The sequence below is a fragment of the Cynoglossus semilaevis genome, chromosome 11 (genome assembly GCF_000523025.1).
Source record: "Cynoglossus semilaevis isolate Cse_v1.0 chromosome 11, Cse_v1.0, whole genome shotgun sequence".
NCBI lineage: Eukaryota > Metazoa > Chordata > Actinopteri > Pleuronectiformes > Cynoglossidae > Cynoglossus > Cynoglossus semilaevis.
The window spans coordinates 12,161,151-12,178,302 of record NC_024317.1 but is presented as its reverse complement, the minus strand read 5'-3'; the positions used below and the strand labels follow the sequence as shown (position 1 = coordinate 12,178,302).

The 17,152-nt window shown below is 39.5% G+C and overlaps 2 protein-coding genes across 2 annotated transcripts in view; both read right to left on the bottom strand.

Moving 5' to 3' along the window:
* LOC103386396 (uncharacterized) overlaps window positions 1-9,539 on the bottom strand; it is a 16,652-nt gene extending 7,113 nt beyond the window's left edge. Inside the window, exon 1 of the mRNA XM_017036352.2 lies at window positions 9,007-9,539. Within this exon, the coding sequence (XP_016891841.1) occupies window positions 9,007-9,444 (438 nt within the window). The 5' untranslated portion in view covers window positions 9,445-9,539. The remainder of the gene's footprint in view (window positions 1-9,006) is intronic.
* A 4,548-nt stretch (window positions 9,540-14,087) lies between these two features.
* npffl (neuropeptide FF-amide peptide precursor like) lies at window positions 14,088-16,530 on the bottom strand. Its single transcript, XM_017036512.2, has 3 exons — window positions 15,737-16,530; window positions 15,024-15,139; window positions 14,088-14,421 (listed from the first exon to the last, which is right to left on the bottom strand). Exons 1-3 carry the CDS (start codon window positions 15,884-15,886, stop codon window positions 14,283-14,285), a joined length of 405 nt encoding a protein of 134 aa, XP_016892001.1. The 5' UTR covers window positions 15,887-16,530; the 3' UTR covers window positions 14,088-14,282.
* Between the last annotated feature and the right edge of the window lie 622 nt (window positions 16,531-17,152).

Genomic DNA, 17,152 nt, shown 5'->3' with positions numbered 1-17,152 from the left:
ATATATATTGCTGCAGCCAGGCACGCTAGAACATTCAGATCTATAGAAGCTCCCCTATCTTTTAATAGCGCTCAGGAGGCTGTGTGTGAATTAGAACCGGCACTGGATGCATTTCTGTTCACTGACAGGCAAAGATGTGCTCCTCTTTTGTGCATGTTCCCAGGAAAAGTGCTGAATCCATATCCTGCAGTGCATGTCAAGTGTTCAGCACTGCCAGCATCTCGCTGTTTCTCCTCACTGCATCATTGCACAGAGGAGCCAACAGTGTTATAAACCAATTTTTTATTTTTATTTTTTTTTGGGGAAAATTAAAAACTTAAGTTTAGGAACAACCCTCAAATTTTCACACTAGTGTCGTTTATAAAATATATATATTTATGTATGTGGATATGTATATATGTGTATGTATATGTATATATGCATATGTGTGTATATATATATATATATACATATATATTTATTTAATATAGCCCATTCAGTTTAATATAGTACGTATATATATATATACATATATATATATACATATATATTTATTTAATATAGCCCATTCAGTTTAATATAGTACGTATATATATATATACATATATGTGTATATGTATATATATACATATACACATATATGTATATATATACATATACACATATATGTATATATATATATATGTATATATTTATTTAATAAAGCCCAGTCAGGCTATATTAAATTTGGCCTATGGCAGGAAGCCAAAAAGCAACATGTGGCCAAGAGCCACAGGTCGTAGACCCCTGATCTCAGGGGATAAAAGAGAAGAAAATAGTTTGGTTTTCTCTCCGCTGCATTGAAAGTCTGAAACTTAAAATAAAACGTGAGGATTTTTGTTAAAAAAAAAAAAAAGGAGCCTGCTGATAACGGTCATTTTTATAATTTGTTGTGTTACAAATTAGATAAAGTCAATGTTTGTTTGTTTTTTACACATTTACGTGTCTGAGATTAACCATTGATCAGTAAAATACAAAATTTAAATAATGTTAAACCTCCAGAATCACACATCTGTAGACTGTGCATATTTACGTCCGACTGCAGACATTTCCAATTTTACATCCAGAATCCAGGTTAAATGAGCACTATTCATCTGAGCACATATATTTTTAGCCTCAACTGTGGCGTTTGGTGTAATTCCAAGGACTCTCTCTGCTGATCCCCCCCACCCCCCCATTCTAGCACAGCAGCTGCGTAGAACCGATTATACCCAGTGTCATTGTTATTCTCCTCATCCTGTTCCCTGATTATACGCTCAGACGAATACCAACACTTACTTGACAAACTCATCCCAAAATCCAATAAGATTGCTTTTCAACTCTGTTAAGAAAACAGTTCTGTCACTGTTCGTAACGGCGAACAAAAGCTGCATTCAGAATGTGACGGGTGGGAAAATAAAAGGCCATGCATGCCTGATAGACGTTTCATCTGTACGTAGGGGGTGTGAGGGCAAAGTCTTGGCAGGAAAATATAGGTCGTGTCAATAAATGTCAAACAGTCCCAGCAGAGGCCATTGATGTGCAAAACGGTATAAATCAGTTGTACAAGAATCAGTAGTAAGCATATTTTCCTATTCAACACGATTTTACACTGAGGCTAGTATTAACGTTTTTTTTTACCAACCAAGTATTTTCGTATACTCATACTTGTCTTCTTTCGACCTGGTTTCAGTAAATGTGCTAACCCGCAACAACAGTGAAGACACTGAGCAGCACTATAATAATATATTTTCACGGACAAACTCCGCTTTTTTCATTAACAAAGGGCTTTTTCAAGCTTTGCCGTATTTTCCGGTGAACAGAAAGTGAGCAGAGCTTTCACACCAACAGCACATTTTAAGTGAAAATTCTGTCTCCTGATTTCTAGTTAAAAAAGTGTAACTTGAGTCATATCCATTCACTTTCTACACCAACAGCACATTTTAAGTGAAAATACTGTCTCCTGATTTCTAGTTTAAAAAGTGTAACTTGAGAAACAATGAAAATATTCTTAATTTGCCATCGAGTCATATCCATTCACTTTCCTTATTCTAAGTAAATCTGGCAATATTTCAAAGTATTGTATCATCCAGACGCCAATACTAACAGTCTAAAATATTGTTTTATATCATAAATATGACGATCCTCCGTCAATCAGAGCAGTACTACTGGACCGCAGTAACGGCTAGTGTCCAGTATTTTGATCCTAAAGATTTTGTCCCATAAATTGAAATTGAAATGTCACTCAACAATTCGATTTCAACTCCATTTGCTGGTTAGAGGCTAGGAGGCTAATGCTTGTTTAGCATAGTAGCAACATAGCATAATAGCATTTAATATTCACGTTTAACAGTTTAACATACTACTAAGGTAGCAAATATTTTTGTAAATGTGCTCACGTGACTTTTGAAAATTCACACCACTTTTGCAACAAAATGTTGCTATTATTTCCAGCATGAGCCGCTCTACTAGTGACACCCCGTAAGAGACAGGGAGGAATTTGATCAGAAATTACAGCAGCATTTAACCCAGAGAGCGACAGGTAATTTTACTCTCAGAAAGAAAATGTGCAGCATAAGGCTGAAGCATAAACGTGTCCAAGTGCGTGTGTGTGTGTGTGTGTGTGTGATCTACCGGCTTTTAAATAGTCTTGGACGTTTCGTTTTACAACACCATAATTACTTTGACGGCATTTTCATTAAGTTTCCATGTGCAGTTTGACCATAAATCGTATTTGAGGAAGCGTAATTCCTCCATGATTTGCCTCGTATCAATTATGAGTCACTGTCACTCGGCTATTTAAGATCGTTTCCTCCTGGCACTTTTGCTGACAACAACTGCTGATCTCACGTCCCGTTCAATCAATTGCAATTACAGTCCACGCAGTCTGACAGCAAGAGAAACGTAGACTTTTAATTATACGCTTTACCCCGGCTGTCTTAAGTGCTCTGTCGCACCATCGCTCAACGGCGCCGACGTCGCCGAAGTTCTTTGAACACAAACCCAAACACACGCTAATTCAGATGTTTACGACGCATCCTGGTTCTTTGTCATTTCAATCAGAGGATCTTTACTCACATGAACACGAAAAAAAGTTATAATTGACAATGAAGAGACCAGTAAGAGGTTTCCCATGGTCTCACTCAGACATGGGGCAATCTAAGGCCCGAGGGCCGAATGCGGCCCGTTTAGCTTTTTAATCCGGCCCACCAAATTTTTTTCAAATGATATAATTTATTTATATTATCATTATACTTCTGCCTTTTCCCTGCAATACCCATGTTGGCTCAATAGATGGCGTAGAAAATTATGAATGCATTTTAGCATTTTAGCATTTTAGCATTTATGTATGACTTTTACGTATCATTTATCTTGTATCTCAAATGTTCGCTCCTGATCCCCCCCCCGTTAAATTTTAGGACAATTGTGGCCCCCCCGAGTTAAAAAATGACCCCAAGTATCCCAAGTGTATCTCAAATGTTCAAAAAAATACTTTCTGACTTCTGTGTTCTATTTGAGAAATAAACATGCTTCCAGTTCGGCACCACATTCTTCAGTAGAACACCGTGTCCGCACAAGCAGATCTCAGAATTAGATGGGAAAAAAAAAATATATTCCACAGGGCATAATACTCTCCGTCAAATAATTATTTCAATTTAGAGCAGCAGGCTGACGAACACGCACACTCTGAGATGATTCATGCCATCTTTCATTGTGTTCTTAAAATTCCGATCTTTCTTTAAGGGCTTTACGCAAAGCTCAGTGGTTTAAGGTCCACAAAGACTGGAAAAAAACGACTTTATTCACGTGCACTTTGACAGGAGTTAATTAACTTGTTCTATATTTTGACCCCGGTTTTGCCGAACATCTCACGTTTTTGTCAAGCAACAGAGAAGATTCTTTTTGTTTCCTGCTTCTATTTCTAGTTCAAGTTGTTTTGTTTAAGCTGCAGCTGCAGATGGAGAGCAAGGGGGGAGCAAGATGAAGTTTACCCGGCAACATAAGTATATGACTGGTAAATTATAACATTTCTTGTGTCAAAAAAAAAAAAGAAAAACAAATTGCGGTTCCTGCAGGTGTTTAAAACAATAGCTGAAACAGGAAATACATACTAAAAATAAAATGTTTTTTTGTTTTTGCTATAAGGCAACATTCACTTTAATTAAATAACTAATTAAATTAAGTAATAAAATTATATGATCCATTGGTTTTGATTCAAACTTAAATGTGCATTTGTGTCCTCGTTTCATCCCTGGGTCAACCCCTTTTTAAAAGTCTGAATTTTCTAAAGTCATCACCGCGGGATTTTCTCATCATCTGGTTAGCGTGTAATTAGCAATTAGCATCATGAGACACCACTAAGGGCCATTTAATCGTTTCAAAATGTTTGTTTACTGCCATCCGTGCTGCGTAAACGTTTGTTTAGCGTGACGGTTCCCAAAATGGGGGGCAAACCTCCAAATGTGAACTGAGCTAAGAGTTAAGGAAAATCATATTTCTGATGAGCAAAAATAGAAAAAATATATATATATATATTTTAGCTAAATATTGAGTCCAATGATTCTGGATTCTTCACTGAAGGAGTGGAATGCGAAAAAAAAAAAATTTCCTGAATCCGTTCAGTTCGGCGGCAGCCCGAGAAGCCTTAATTGGCACGGGAAGAAGAAGAGTTCATTTAGACGGTTTTCCACCGCCACTCCATAAGTAATGACTTCTACTGTCCTGGTTCATTACGTCTAACTACCTTCCCACAGACCACTGCTGCACGGAGGGAAACAGCCGTGTTTGCTTTCTTTCGGAGAGTTAATGAGACCACCTCTTGCCATTCTGAGCACCTTTGAGTCCTCATCAGACTAAGAAAGGCCAAAAAAAAAAATAGCATAAACAAGTGATTTCCTTACATCCAACTCGAGGCCCGGGGGCCTAGTGTAGGCCGGCGAGTCATTTTGTATGGCCCGGAGAAGCTTAAAAAGCTGTAACTTGAGGGAAGGTCATCCAGTTCCAACGTTTGCTTCTTAACTTTGTAACTGTGAGTTCTCGCTCGTTATCAGTTGCTGCTAGTTGATACTCTTTGGGACAAAGTGAGCTCAGATATAAAGCTGTTATACAATAGAACAGTCTGTATCTGCATGCGTGACTCATGGTCGGACCTCAAGATGTGCTGTTCTCCACGGGGTGTGACTCAGTACGTTGGGAGGTTTTAGGACATCTAGATATACAGTATAGTCCATCATGCACATTGAAGTCCACCGACCGACTGTCTTCGACGTGGTTGCTGACCGTTCAGTTCGGTCTTCCGCCTGTGCTAGCAGGCTGGTTGCCGCACACAAAAGCGCACCGTTAAGAGCCACCACGCTGTGAAGGATCAGTGGGATTCTCACAGTGGTTTCAGGATGAATCGAAAATGCGTCTTCAAGTGCTGCAACCCCACAGTGGAGATCAGTGAAGACCCAATCATGCTCAGTGAGCCCTGAGGGACATGAAAACCCTCTTGAGTTTTCATCACATGACATGAAACAGAATCCTCTTTAGATACAGTCTAAATGAGATCCATCTGCTGCAAAGGAGTAACTGGAGGAGCGGTTGGAGACCGGGATATTAATCATTTGAACTTTGGCCTCAAACACAAAATAAATACCAAGGGACACCTTGACACTCAGAGACACGGTCAGCTTTAATAACCCGTGTTCAAGGAGTTCCGTAGACACACTCGTAGAGTGATGACCGAAATCCACCAACGCTGCGAAACTAAATTTTAAGTTAAACATTTTTCGATGTAATACTGTGATCGGCACAGTTTTTTTGATCCAATTTAAGAATGTTGATTTATCGCAATTGATCGTGAGTAATCGTTAATCCACAGCTATCGTGCGATTCATCAGGGTTAAAGCTTTTATTATTTTCGAGACCTAATTTTTTTGGTCAATTTTAAGTATGTCGATTTATCGCAATTGATCGTGATTAATCGTTTATCCACAGCTAGCATGTAATGACTCTGGATTTAAGCTTTCATTTTCTACAGTTAGTTTTTTTTTTTTTTTTTGGTCAAATTTAAAAATGTTGATTTATCGCAATTGATCACGATTGTTAATCCACAGCTAGCATGTAATGACTCTGGATTTAAGCTTTCATTTTCTACAGTTAGTTTTTTTTTTTTTTTTTTTGGTCAAATTTAAAAATGTTGATTTATCGCAATTGATCACGATTGTTAATCCACAGCTAGCATGTAATGACTCTGGATTTAAGCTTTCATTTTCTACAGTTAGTTTTTTTTTTTTTTTTTGGTCAAATTTAAAAATGTTGATTTATCGCAATTGATCGCGATTCATTGTTAATCCACACCTACTTTGTGATTCACCAGCATTTAAGCGTTTTTTGTTTTCTAGCCCTTGTTACGTTTTTGTGTCGTCTTGGAGCCAGTCAGTTAAGGAGCAGCATTACTCAGAATTGAACACATCTCGCACATTATTTTTGTTCTTTGTAGATTGTGGCCCATGATAGAGCAATAACAGGATTCTGTAAATTCCCCTCAGCCCATGGAGATGATGGCTTTATTATCGGTGTGGAAACTGACTGGCCTCAGCGGAGGTCTGATTTCCTTAGATGTATTCCAAAACAAAACACTAACGATTGCAAAGTAATCAAACATGATGAGAATCGAACACCCGATCCCTCACGACATCTTTTGACCTTTCAGTAACAAGCCCGGGTGAAACACTTTGTTTATTGTAAGCTGCGGCTCAGTTCCATTAAGATCTCTGTGCGCCACCTACTGTGTGACGATAAAAACAAACGCTCGTCTAACTGTGATGCAGTTACGGTTATTGTCATCAATAACAGCTGTGGTTTGGAATGACTGCTGTTAAGGACAAAAGAAAAACACACAACAGGATGAATGGGGATGACTCATGGGTAATAAGTTGATTTTCATTGATCTTAGGACACTTTCTAGCGACCTCTCTTGGCGCTCCGTTAATGACAGACAGCCCGCGGCTTTTGTTTGGCTGCGTCTGAAGTATGTCTGCGTGATCTCTGCGATAGAACATCTGCAGCATGTCCTTCGCCGCGGAGACTTTAAACCTCATGGGGATGTGATTCCGAGGAGGGAAATAACATTTTCATTAAGAAATTAGAAAGGGACTAATCCGAGTGATGGTGTTATTGATATGGAGGAATGATAGCTCAAAATTAACTTCATGGAGTTGAGTGGATCGTAATCATCACTCTGCATCTTCACAGTTTTGGATTTGGGAATGCATTGAGAGTCGCTTGCAAAATTTGTGAAGTGAAGTCATCGTCCTCAAAATGAAATAATCAGATAATCCGATATTAAACTTTTTTTGTCCATATCCAATATTGGCCGAACATTTAATATCCTATTCCCTTGTCGACTGATACCGATATATGCGTACGGATTAAAGGCAGAGGACACATTTAATTGCGTGCGGTGGTGCGCTGAATCGCAACGACAGAAATTCACTTTCAATTTCAATGTCACTTCAGAACTAATTTTTAGGTCACATCGTATGGCGAAACCCAGGCATCGCATTATCGGAAATACCGATAACGATTCTTAACCAGTATTACATAATTATGCTAATACTGGCCTTTAGTTGCTAGCGGCACTAACTACCCTGCGATCGGTGAGGCTGTTGAACTCAGGCCAGACGTCTGACCTGTAGCCTCCACAAACACATGCTGGTTGTTGAGGTGGTATTTAAAGCTCAAGGCGCTTCAGTGAAACAGAAACCCTCGGCAACTACAAGTGAACAGACAGTATGTCCCCAGTTCAGTGAAACAGAAACCCTCGGCAACTATAAGTGAACAGACAGTATGGCCCATTTTGCCCATGAGTTAAAATGCCTTCAGCCTGAGAACAGGGCCAAAGAATGTTGAGCGTTAGCACCATGAAGAATAACCCAAAACAACTGCAGCGTTGTTATCCAGCACAGAGTGTTCATAATTTACATTTGACCTTGGTTCGTCTTTCGAGATCATTTCGTTACTTCGTTCGGATCTGTCATTTCAAGTAGCCCGCCTTGGGCTAAAACAAATCTTTCTGTGTGGTATAGTCCACACCCCAACCCTAATGTTTTAATTAGCAGCGTACTCATTCATATGCTAACACACAGAGCGGTCCTTCCGGCAGCTACGTTTCCAGAGAGTTGGGGGGGAAAAAAATGGTGAACTGCGAGGAGGGAAGGTCAGGCAGACATGGACGGGGGTAGTCAGTTTACTCCAGGCTCATTTATTATGAATGTCCTGTCCTGTTCGTGATATATTTATGGAGGGGGAAAAAAAAGACAAGAAAGTGGGACACTATTTTTATTTTTTATTTTTTTTGAACCTCTCAACAAGCCATTGAACTACATCAGACCACTTTCGCTTTATCAAGCATAGCTGGGTTTGTCAGAGTCTGAGGTTAGAGGTAAATCAGCCCTTTTACAGCTTTTAGAAATCTTTGAAATTCCTCATCCTGGGGGGGGTTTTACAAGGACCCTGGTGACCCAGAATAATTGTCCTGTTCTGTTTACGGTTCCGTATGTTTTTGTTTTTTTTTCATGTGATGCGACACAAGTTGTCAGTCAGTTCTGTTCCTGCTCTACTGTGCCGTACACACGCAGTCGCCGGCTCGAACCACAACAACACCGACTCCCTGGAGACAAATCCGTGCGCTGCAACACCCTCACCCTCACCCTCCACACTGCTGAGCAGCCGCTACACACGGCGTTACTGCAGGAGGGAGAACAGATCGATTCTAAGTGAGTCGTGTTCAGTTCTGTCAATCGGGTGCGCGGCGGATAATGAGATGCTGATGATGTGGTTTCGGGAAAAGCAGAAATTCACACCGCGCACACACAACTAGAATTAGAAGTTGAGATGCCGAGTTTGGGGCTGCACTTGTAGTATTTATTAAGTACATTGAATTCAGTATTGAAATATCGGTGGTGATGGTGATGACTCTCCCTCGAAGAGAAATCTGACATTTCTGTATCATGTCCTTCATACCTGCTCTGCCGCCTCTGGGTCCAGGTGCGTGTCCAGTAGGGGGACGGTGAACTGTATCTTCCTGGGGCTCCCAGTTTCCATGGTAGTTTCTGATCTCTTCTGAGGCAAAGTCGAGGACGATCTTATGAAGTGTAGTCCGTACGGGAGAAGAGTGAGTCTCAGTGAAGGGGTCTGGCACAGAGGATGAAGTGAAGTCCAAATGGAAAAGATCACTAAAACCTGTCTGTCTGACTGATGGCTGCTCTTTACGTTAATCTTTTTTTTTTTTAAAAATCTTTCTCCCTGATTTTTGGCACGTTTTTCCCCCTCTGGTTCACTTGCTCTTCTCTCCTCTACTCTGCACCTGCTGGTGTCTCCTCTGGCTTTACTCCCCTTCCTCTCTGTCTCACACGGAAGGAAGGGCAGTCGTGGCTTGGAACTCCTCTCCTTCGCTGTCATTCGCCACACGGCTGCTCCCCTTCGCGCTAAACCCCACCCTCTGTTAGCACTTCCTCCGACTGGTTGGTGCTTAGGATCAGGAAGGCTGTTCTGCAGCAGGAGAGAGTGAGGATGACAAAAAAACCTGCTCCCTCTCTGTCTCTCTCTCCCTCTGTTTTTCTTACCCGTGTCTTCGTCGGTGCTTGAGATGAATATATTTTTTTTTGCTAAAGTACTCCTACACACAATTAAATATAATTAAATTCAGAAATACATTCTCACTTGTGAGTGTGTTTTTTATGAAGACAAAAACAAATCAATAGATTATTTAAAACATGTCTTCAATCATTTAACTCTGGAAAAATAATATGTGGTAAATAATAGGTTCATGCAAAAAATTTTGCACTTTTTCGTGCAGCGCCCCCCATTTATCGATTTGTTGAGAGTCGACACATTTGAAGTTTTTTTTTAACATTCTATTAATGATTTCAGAAAATTGATATTTATTGACATACTGCGCCCCCTGCAGTAGCTTCACACCATCTTGGGTACCCAGTCCCCATTTTGGGTCCCCAAACAGCCCTGACATAATCCAAAAACTACATCATCCCTAACCATAACAAACTAAACTCGAACTGAACTCTAAACTTCAACTAAACTTAGCTCATACCCCTAACTCCTTAACCCAAACCAGTACTCCTCAAAAAGTGGACCTTCCTCGGGGTATGCCGGGGGGTCAGGGGGCAGCTGTGTAGGAGCTAAAGTACTCCTACACACAATTAAATATAAATGAATTCAGAAATACATTCTCACTTCGATATGTTGAGAGTTGACAGATTTGAAGTTTTTTTCTTTAACATTGTAGTAATGATTTTCAGAAAATTGATATTTATTGACATACTGCGCCCCCTGCAGTAGCTTCACACCATCTTGGGTACCCAAAAATCCAAAAACTCTATCCTCAATCTCATCCCTAACCATAACAAACTAAACTTGAACTGAACTCTAAACTTCAACTAAACTTAGCTCATACCCCTAACTCCTTAACCCAAACCAGTACTCCTCAAAAAGTGGGCTCCCCTCGGGGGATGCCGGCGGGGCGTCCAATGGAATATGCCAAACATATGGACATAAGTGTACCACTTCTGTAATGCTTGAACGATAACAAACCTCCAGTCACTAGGTGGCAGCAACTCATACAGGGGTTTGTACAGATAAGAATATACAACTCACGCTTCCACATGACAGGGCTCAAACTGCTCTCAACTTTTTCTACCGTTCTCTCTCTCTCTCGTGTCCCACAGACATATACGCACTCAGAGCCGTTCACAAACAGACTTACGTTAAAAAAAAGTAGCCGCTTATTGTCCGGTAAATGACTGTAATCCCTAACTCTCATCCTAACCTTGAACTATCTGGGAGTATCTTCAAATGTCTTGGTGCACAAGGTTGTCTGGCTGATTGTCAAAGTGGATTAGCCACCAAAAAATGGGTCACGGAAATATTTTGTTAATTCATGACCAGTGACTCAGCCATCTGCAGCTCCACTTTTGGTGGACTCGTTTATTCACGCTGGTTTGGTTTTTTTTCTGGACACAGAAGGTCTTTAAAAAGAAATAAGAAAAACACTTTTTTTATACATGTATGTATGTGAAATATACACACTCTTGATCATACTAGTATTTTTTTGAAGACTTTAACATCTCACAGTGTCACGTTAAGGCATGATGACACTTTAAAAGGATTATCTCTGCCTTTCCCTCTCCATCTGACCAGCCTTGTCCTCACGGCTGCCTGTCCACCACAGACTTTATTGATTGTCTCCAGCCGGAGCGTCCCTTCATCCCACTTTTCCTTGGCCCTGATATCTGATACTGACAAAGCAGCATATGGCACTGGGCTCGTTCCACTTTTGCCCCACAGACGGGAGCGTTCGGGGTAATATAATTTCTGCAAGGAAGGGAATCGATATCACAGAAATGAGAACTATCATTGTTTTAACATTTATTTCAAACATTTATTCAGACAACAAATATCTTTTTTTTTTTAATTTGCGGCTTCCATTTCACCTTCGCTTCTTTTTTTTTATCCTTGCATTAGCTCTTAAGGGCAAGTCAAGTGACAAATCCTGCATGATTTGTCACTATTTTCCTGCATGAATAAATAAAAAAAAAACATCAAAATCCTTTTTGCATCTCTTTGATCCAGTTATTATATTTTCTGTGAAGGGAAAACCCACAAATTCTTTCGCATTTGTCTTTTGTCTGCGACTTAAACTCACAGTGCGCTGTGCAGAGTTGAGCAACAACTAGTGGTTGGATTTAGTATAAGCGCCCTTATTACACTGCATGAGCGTATCGCAGATCGCTGTTGGTAATTTTATATTTGTACTGCGATGCGAGTAAATAAAACGTTTCTTAAATCTAGAAAAGTCAGTAAAAGAAAATATATTAAAATTATTTAAGATGTATTTTGGGCATGGTAATAATATATTTAGGCATGGTCATAATATAGTAATATTTTTAAAATTACATTTGTTACAAACATGGAATAAATGTCTGAGTTATCCCTTTTTTTTTTACATATGATATATTCTAATCATCGTAAGTTGAAGGTTATGAATATGCTGACGTTTCATTCTTACATAACTGACGCCCTTTTTTCTAAACCCCGTAAATTATGAAACGCGGTAAGACGACCGCTCCGAGCTCGTTAGTCCTGCAGCAGAGATGTTTACCCTTGACGTTGCTTTTTATATTCTACCTCTGACCGTGGTGTGTGACAAATTGTGCTGATTCACAGTCATGGGCGGGAACAGCTGGGACGTGTCCTCTCTCCAGCCTCCTTCAACATGGCTGACTTTCAAGATGATAACAAAGGTCAGAAATGCAGCTCCGGCCATGCTCCAGAGATTTGGAGGCGGGCGGAGATTTCACCTTTGGTGCAGTTAAAGGTAATGTGTGCAAAATTGTTGGAGAATAAGAATATTCCAATGAACCGTTCCTCTGCATTGTAATGAGTCTGTCTGCTTCTGTCCCTTTAGTTAGAATTCCTACTCCCAGACGTTGCCCCCCTGCAGACTCATGCAATTCAAATGAGTAAAATGTTTTCTCTTACTGAGCTGCACAGATTAGAGTGGAGGCAGGCGGCGCCGGCGCGCCGGCGGCGCCGGCGGCCGCCACACCTTCAACACCTTCAACACCTCCCATCGATTTTTCTTCTTTAAACCCTCAGCAAGAAATATTTTTATTATTTATTAAAATTATTTATTTATTTTATATATTTATTTTTTTATTATTATTTTATTTATATTTATATACATATTTATTTATATTTTTTAGTGTTGATGATTTTAATGTATTTATTTTTTTAATGTTTTTCTACTTTTTATTTATGTATTTTTTAGTTTTTTTTTTCTTATTTTATTTTTTTCTTATTTATGTTTTTAGTTTAGTTTTAGTTTAGTTGTGAAATTAAACATAACACAAATTGTATGATACCTAAAAGGATATACAGTGTTCCCTCTCTATATCGCAATTTTTTTTATAATAATACGATCTCGTGAAATTTTCGCTATATTGCGAAATATATAAAAGTTTTGGCTTTAAAAATGTGGATTCTCGTTTTAAAATCGAGATACGCTTTTTTGCGAAACGATCGCCGCTGGATTTGTTTACCTAGACGGGATCGTACACAGCATATTATTGGCTAATTGAGCATGCTCTTCTGTTCCTCATGCTGATTGGCTCATGCATCGTAGCGTCTCCCCTCGTCTGTCGGCCACTCTCTCGATCACTTCGCTCTGCGTCGCCATTCTACAACTCCACTGTGTATACAGTTGTGTGGGGGAGGTTGGTAAAGTGTAAATATATACGTAAATAATATTGCGATTTTTTGTTTTTTTCCCCATTTTGCGGTGGGTCTTGGAACGCTACCACCGATTCACGCTACACAGTACATACTGTACAAATATAGAAATTGTGTTTGTGATTGGACGACTGCTTCAATACAACGTGATTAGCCCTGGTCAAAATGAAACCACAGATACTGTATCTGTTAGCAATGACCCAGGATGGATTTCAGCTTTTCTTCCATCAGCTCTGATTAGCTCTTTCTCTTTTTTCATTCTGCAGGTCCACCAAGAGGGGGGTCAAAGGTCAGGTTAATGAAAGACCCTGGAAAAGCTGGCAGAGAGGGATGGACGTACTGTCCTCCCCAGTAATTGGCCCTGGAAACAGCGTAAGCCGGCTGTAATGGCCTGTTTCTGCGTTCTAATTAGCACTGGAGCTGATTGCATGCTGCTTCCCCAGGTGGACTGTAAATCCACACACACTTACACCACAGCTGCCGCGTTCAAACACCAGGTTTCCCTTTGTATTGAAAAGATGAAAGGCAGCAATCACAGTAAATAGAGTGTCTAGTTAACGTAGCATGTGCAGTACGTGCAGTATGTGCATCTTATTTCATACAAAACACATGTCCTTATTATTAATCCTTACATAATTTAACAAATAAATGAATAAACTAAGTTGGTACAGATGGAGTTTGTGTGAGAATGTATTGTAATTTAACTTCAAAAAAATATTTAATAGTTGGAAAGAAAGAAAAAAAGTGAGACAACAGAACAGTTTGTTTTTACAGCTTCCCTGATTGAAATAAACAGTAAACATGCTGCAGGTTTTAGATATTAGACAAAAAAGAATATTAAAAGGATCCTTCTTTTTTTTTTTGTTTTCCTTTATCATTTCAGGCAGTCAGGTCAAATGTTGTGGTACAAAAACAGGATTTTATTTTGACTTTGGTTCAGATCGGTTTATTCTTTCCGCATGTATTTCTCCGCTTGGCCTTGTCTCTGGACATCACTGAGTAGATGTGACTAATTTCCTTCCGAATCTCTGGGGAACGGCCAAACTCCAGATCTGACCTGGGGCTGCCTCCCAGGTACGAGGCTGGACCTGCTCCTGCGTCATCACCAGTCCCCTGGAGCCCCGTCCAAACCTGCTTAAAAAATAAATAAGAGAAGGTAACATATATATATGTGTATATATATGTATATATATGTATATGTATATATGTATATATGTAAATATATATGTATATATATACATACATATATGTATATATGTATATATATACATTTATATGTATATGTAATATATATGTATATATATATATATACATACATGTATATACATATATATGTATATATATTTAATATATTTTTTTTTATTATTATTATTTTTACTTTTTTTATCCGGTATATACTGCATTATTATTTGGTGATCTGGTAAAAAGGCATGAAGTTTATACAGCAGTCTTTTTTCTATTTGAAACCTTACATCAGTGGTTCCCAAGGTGGGAGGCGTGGCCCCCTGAGGGACACTGACATATTACCAGGAAGGATTAGAAAGGCAAATTAATTTCAGTTTTAACACTTTTGGTGCCTTTGCGGGCACATTTTAATGAGTTTATAATTGCGTTTCGTTTGTTCTAAGAGAATCTTGATGTAGAAAAAAGCTCGTGAATAATGTTGTCGCTGCAGACAAAGTCTAGGAACCACTACCTTAAATTTAAAAAAAAACAAAAAACAAATATATGACCTTTGAGGCTGATGAAGAACAGACGTCCTGGTTTGTCTGTGAGCTCCGTGCAGCAGAGCTCTCAGCACTGAGATCAACAGACGATCATCAATACTGGTATCTGTGTTTTCACTCCCCTGTAACACACACACACACACCCATGTACACGCACATACACAAACAAACACACAGAACACACACACACACACACACGTACACGCACATACACAAACACACCATAAACGCAATTAGTAACTGCTTTCGTAATTTGTTCAGTACCACAAACCCCAGGGGGTCGGGTCCAGACCATCTGTCCTGCTGCCACGGAGGACCTGGGGACGCTGTGAGTGTCTGCCGCCAAAGAAATGAGCCTCAAAATCAAGGTCCCAGGGTCTGTGCGCTGGGGTTTTCCCACTGTTTATAAATCTGTTTACGTTACCGCAGAGTGTATTGTAGTGCATGTCACACTCTGAAACTGATTTGGTTTTTATATTCCAGCCCCTTGTGTCCCTTGATAAAACTGCTAAAAGCTCATTTACTTTCTCTTTGTACGAGCGACTTGATCAAAAAGCTTGCCTTGACTTGTTTGGGAATCAGTAGCCATTATGTGACGTGTTAAGGTGCCAGAACTAAAATCTCTAAATGTATATAAATGTTATAGAGTAACGCTGACATTCTCTTTCAAAGCGAGATGAATCCAAAATCAAAAGCCTGTGATTGGTTTATCGCCTCACCAGTCCCAGCAGGTGTTCCGCCATGTTTTCTTCTACGCTGTCAGGAGAAATGTCACTCTTGTCCAGGCCACTTTGCAAGTGGAGAGCTTGACTGAAATCAGCCATGGCCATCAACACAGTCAGAAGAGTCACCAGCGAAGATGCGTCCATGACTGCTGAGATAGAAGACAGGAAAGATGCCGATGACAAAAGCTAGAGAGGAGAAGGAAAGATTGTTTCTGTTTCTGGTCAGAACTTCAAAAGCTCCTGGAGTGTGGACGAAGGTCTCACTTTGTTCCGGACGAGTCTTCCTCCTTGCGTTGGGTCCTGGCTAACCTTACTGGGGTCAGCGTCCTTGGTGGTGCTTATATACCAGCCATAATTGTAATCTCTAAATCCTCAGGAGAGTTGAAGAAAGATGTTACTGTCCATGGGGGATCGAGGGACTGGATAAGAGAAGAAGTGGTCTTTAATATGGGACCTGTCCTGGTCCATTTAGTGGGATCAGTGCATTAGTGATGACAAAGCAGGTTATTATGTGGCCTTCAGGGTCCAAGCACAGCTCCTCCAGTTATTAAACAGATAAATCCCCACAAATGGACTCTGGTCTTCTAGTCCCCTTTGTCTAGGTGTCCTTGTTGTATGAATGGACCGAGACAAACATAAGCAACAATTAGTTGCTGAATCATGTGACTATATTTCTACAAAACGTGCAGTCCGGTAAATCAGAGTGATCTCAGGAAAATGTATCTATATTAGGGACTAAACACATTTTTTTTCTTACACTCATTTATTTTGTTTATATTTTATTTATATTGCACAAGGTATTTCATTCTCTCGTTGGTTTTTGTTCGTTTCACTAAGATTTCACTAAATGCAGTTGGTTTCCTATTATTAAAGCCTCTTATCTTTTAAATGTCAACTTGCTCTGGTTTGTTAATTTAGCAGCAGCTTAAGACTTTATTAGAAACTGCACTCTCGTGTTTCACGCACGCACACACACGTATGTGGTCGAGTAGCCAATATTGATGTAACAGTTGGCTTGTCCCTTCAAAGAGCCTAATAGGTGACAAACCACTTAAACACTGACGCACTGTTAACTGCCATAGTAACACAGATGACGTCTGAAGGATTCATTAAATAAAACCCGTTTTGTTTAACAGGAAAATAAATTTAAAAAATAATAAAGTCATTCTTAGAAACAACACTTCTGGAACACTTGGTGGTACATTTAAAAAAAATCTAGTTTGTTATGAATTGCTTAACAGTATCAGTGACCAAACAATTATAATTAATTAAAATTAACGGCGGTACTAACGGAAACTGGTACTGTGACTAATGACTTTTTCCATCGTTACAACGTCGTTGACGTAGACGAAAATAAATGGGGCGCGTTAAAAAATAAAGTTGCTCACTGAAGATGGTGTCACTAAACTC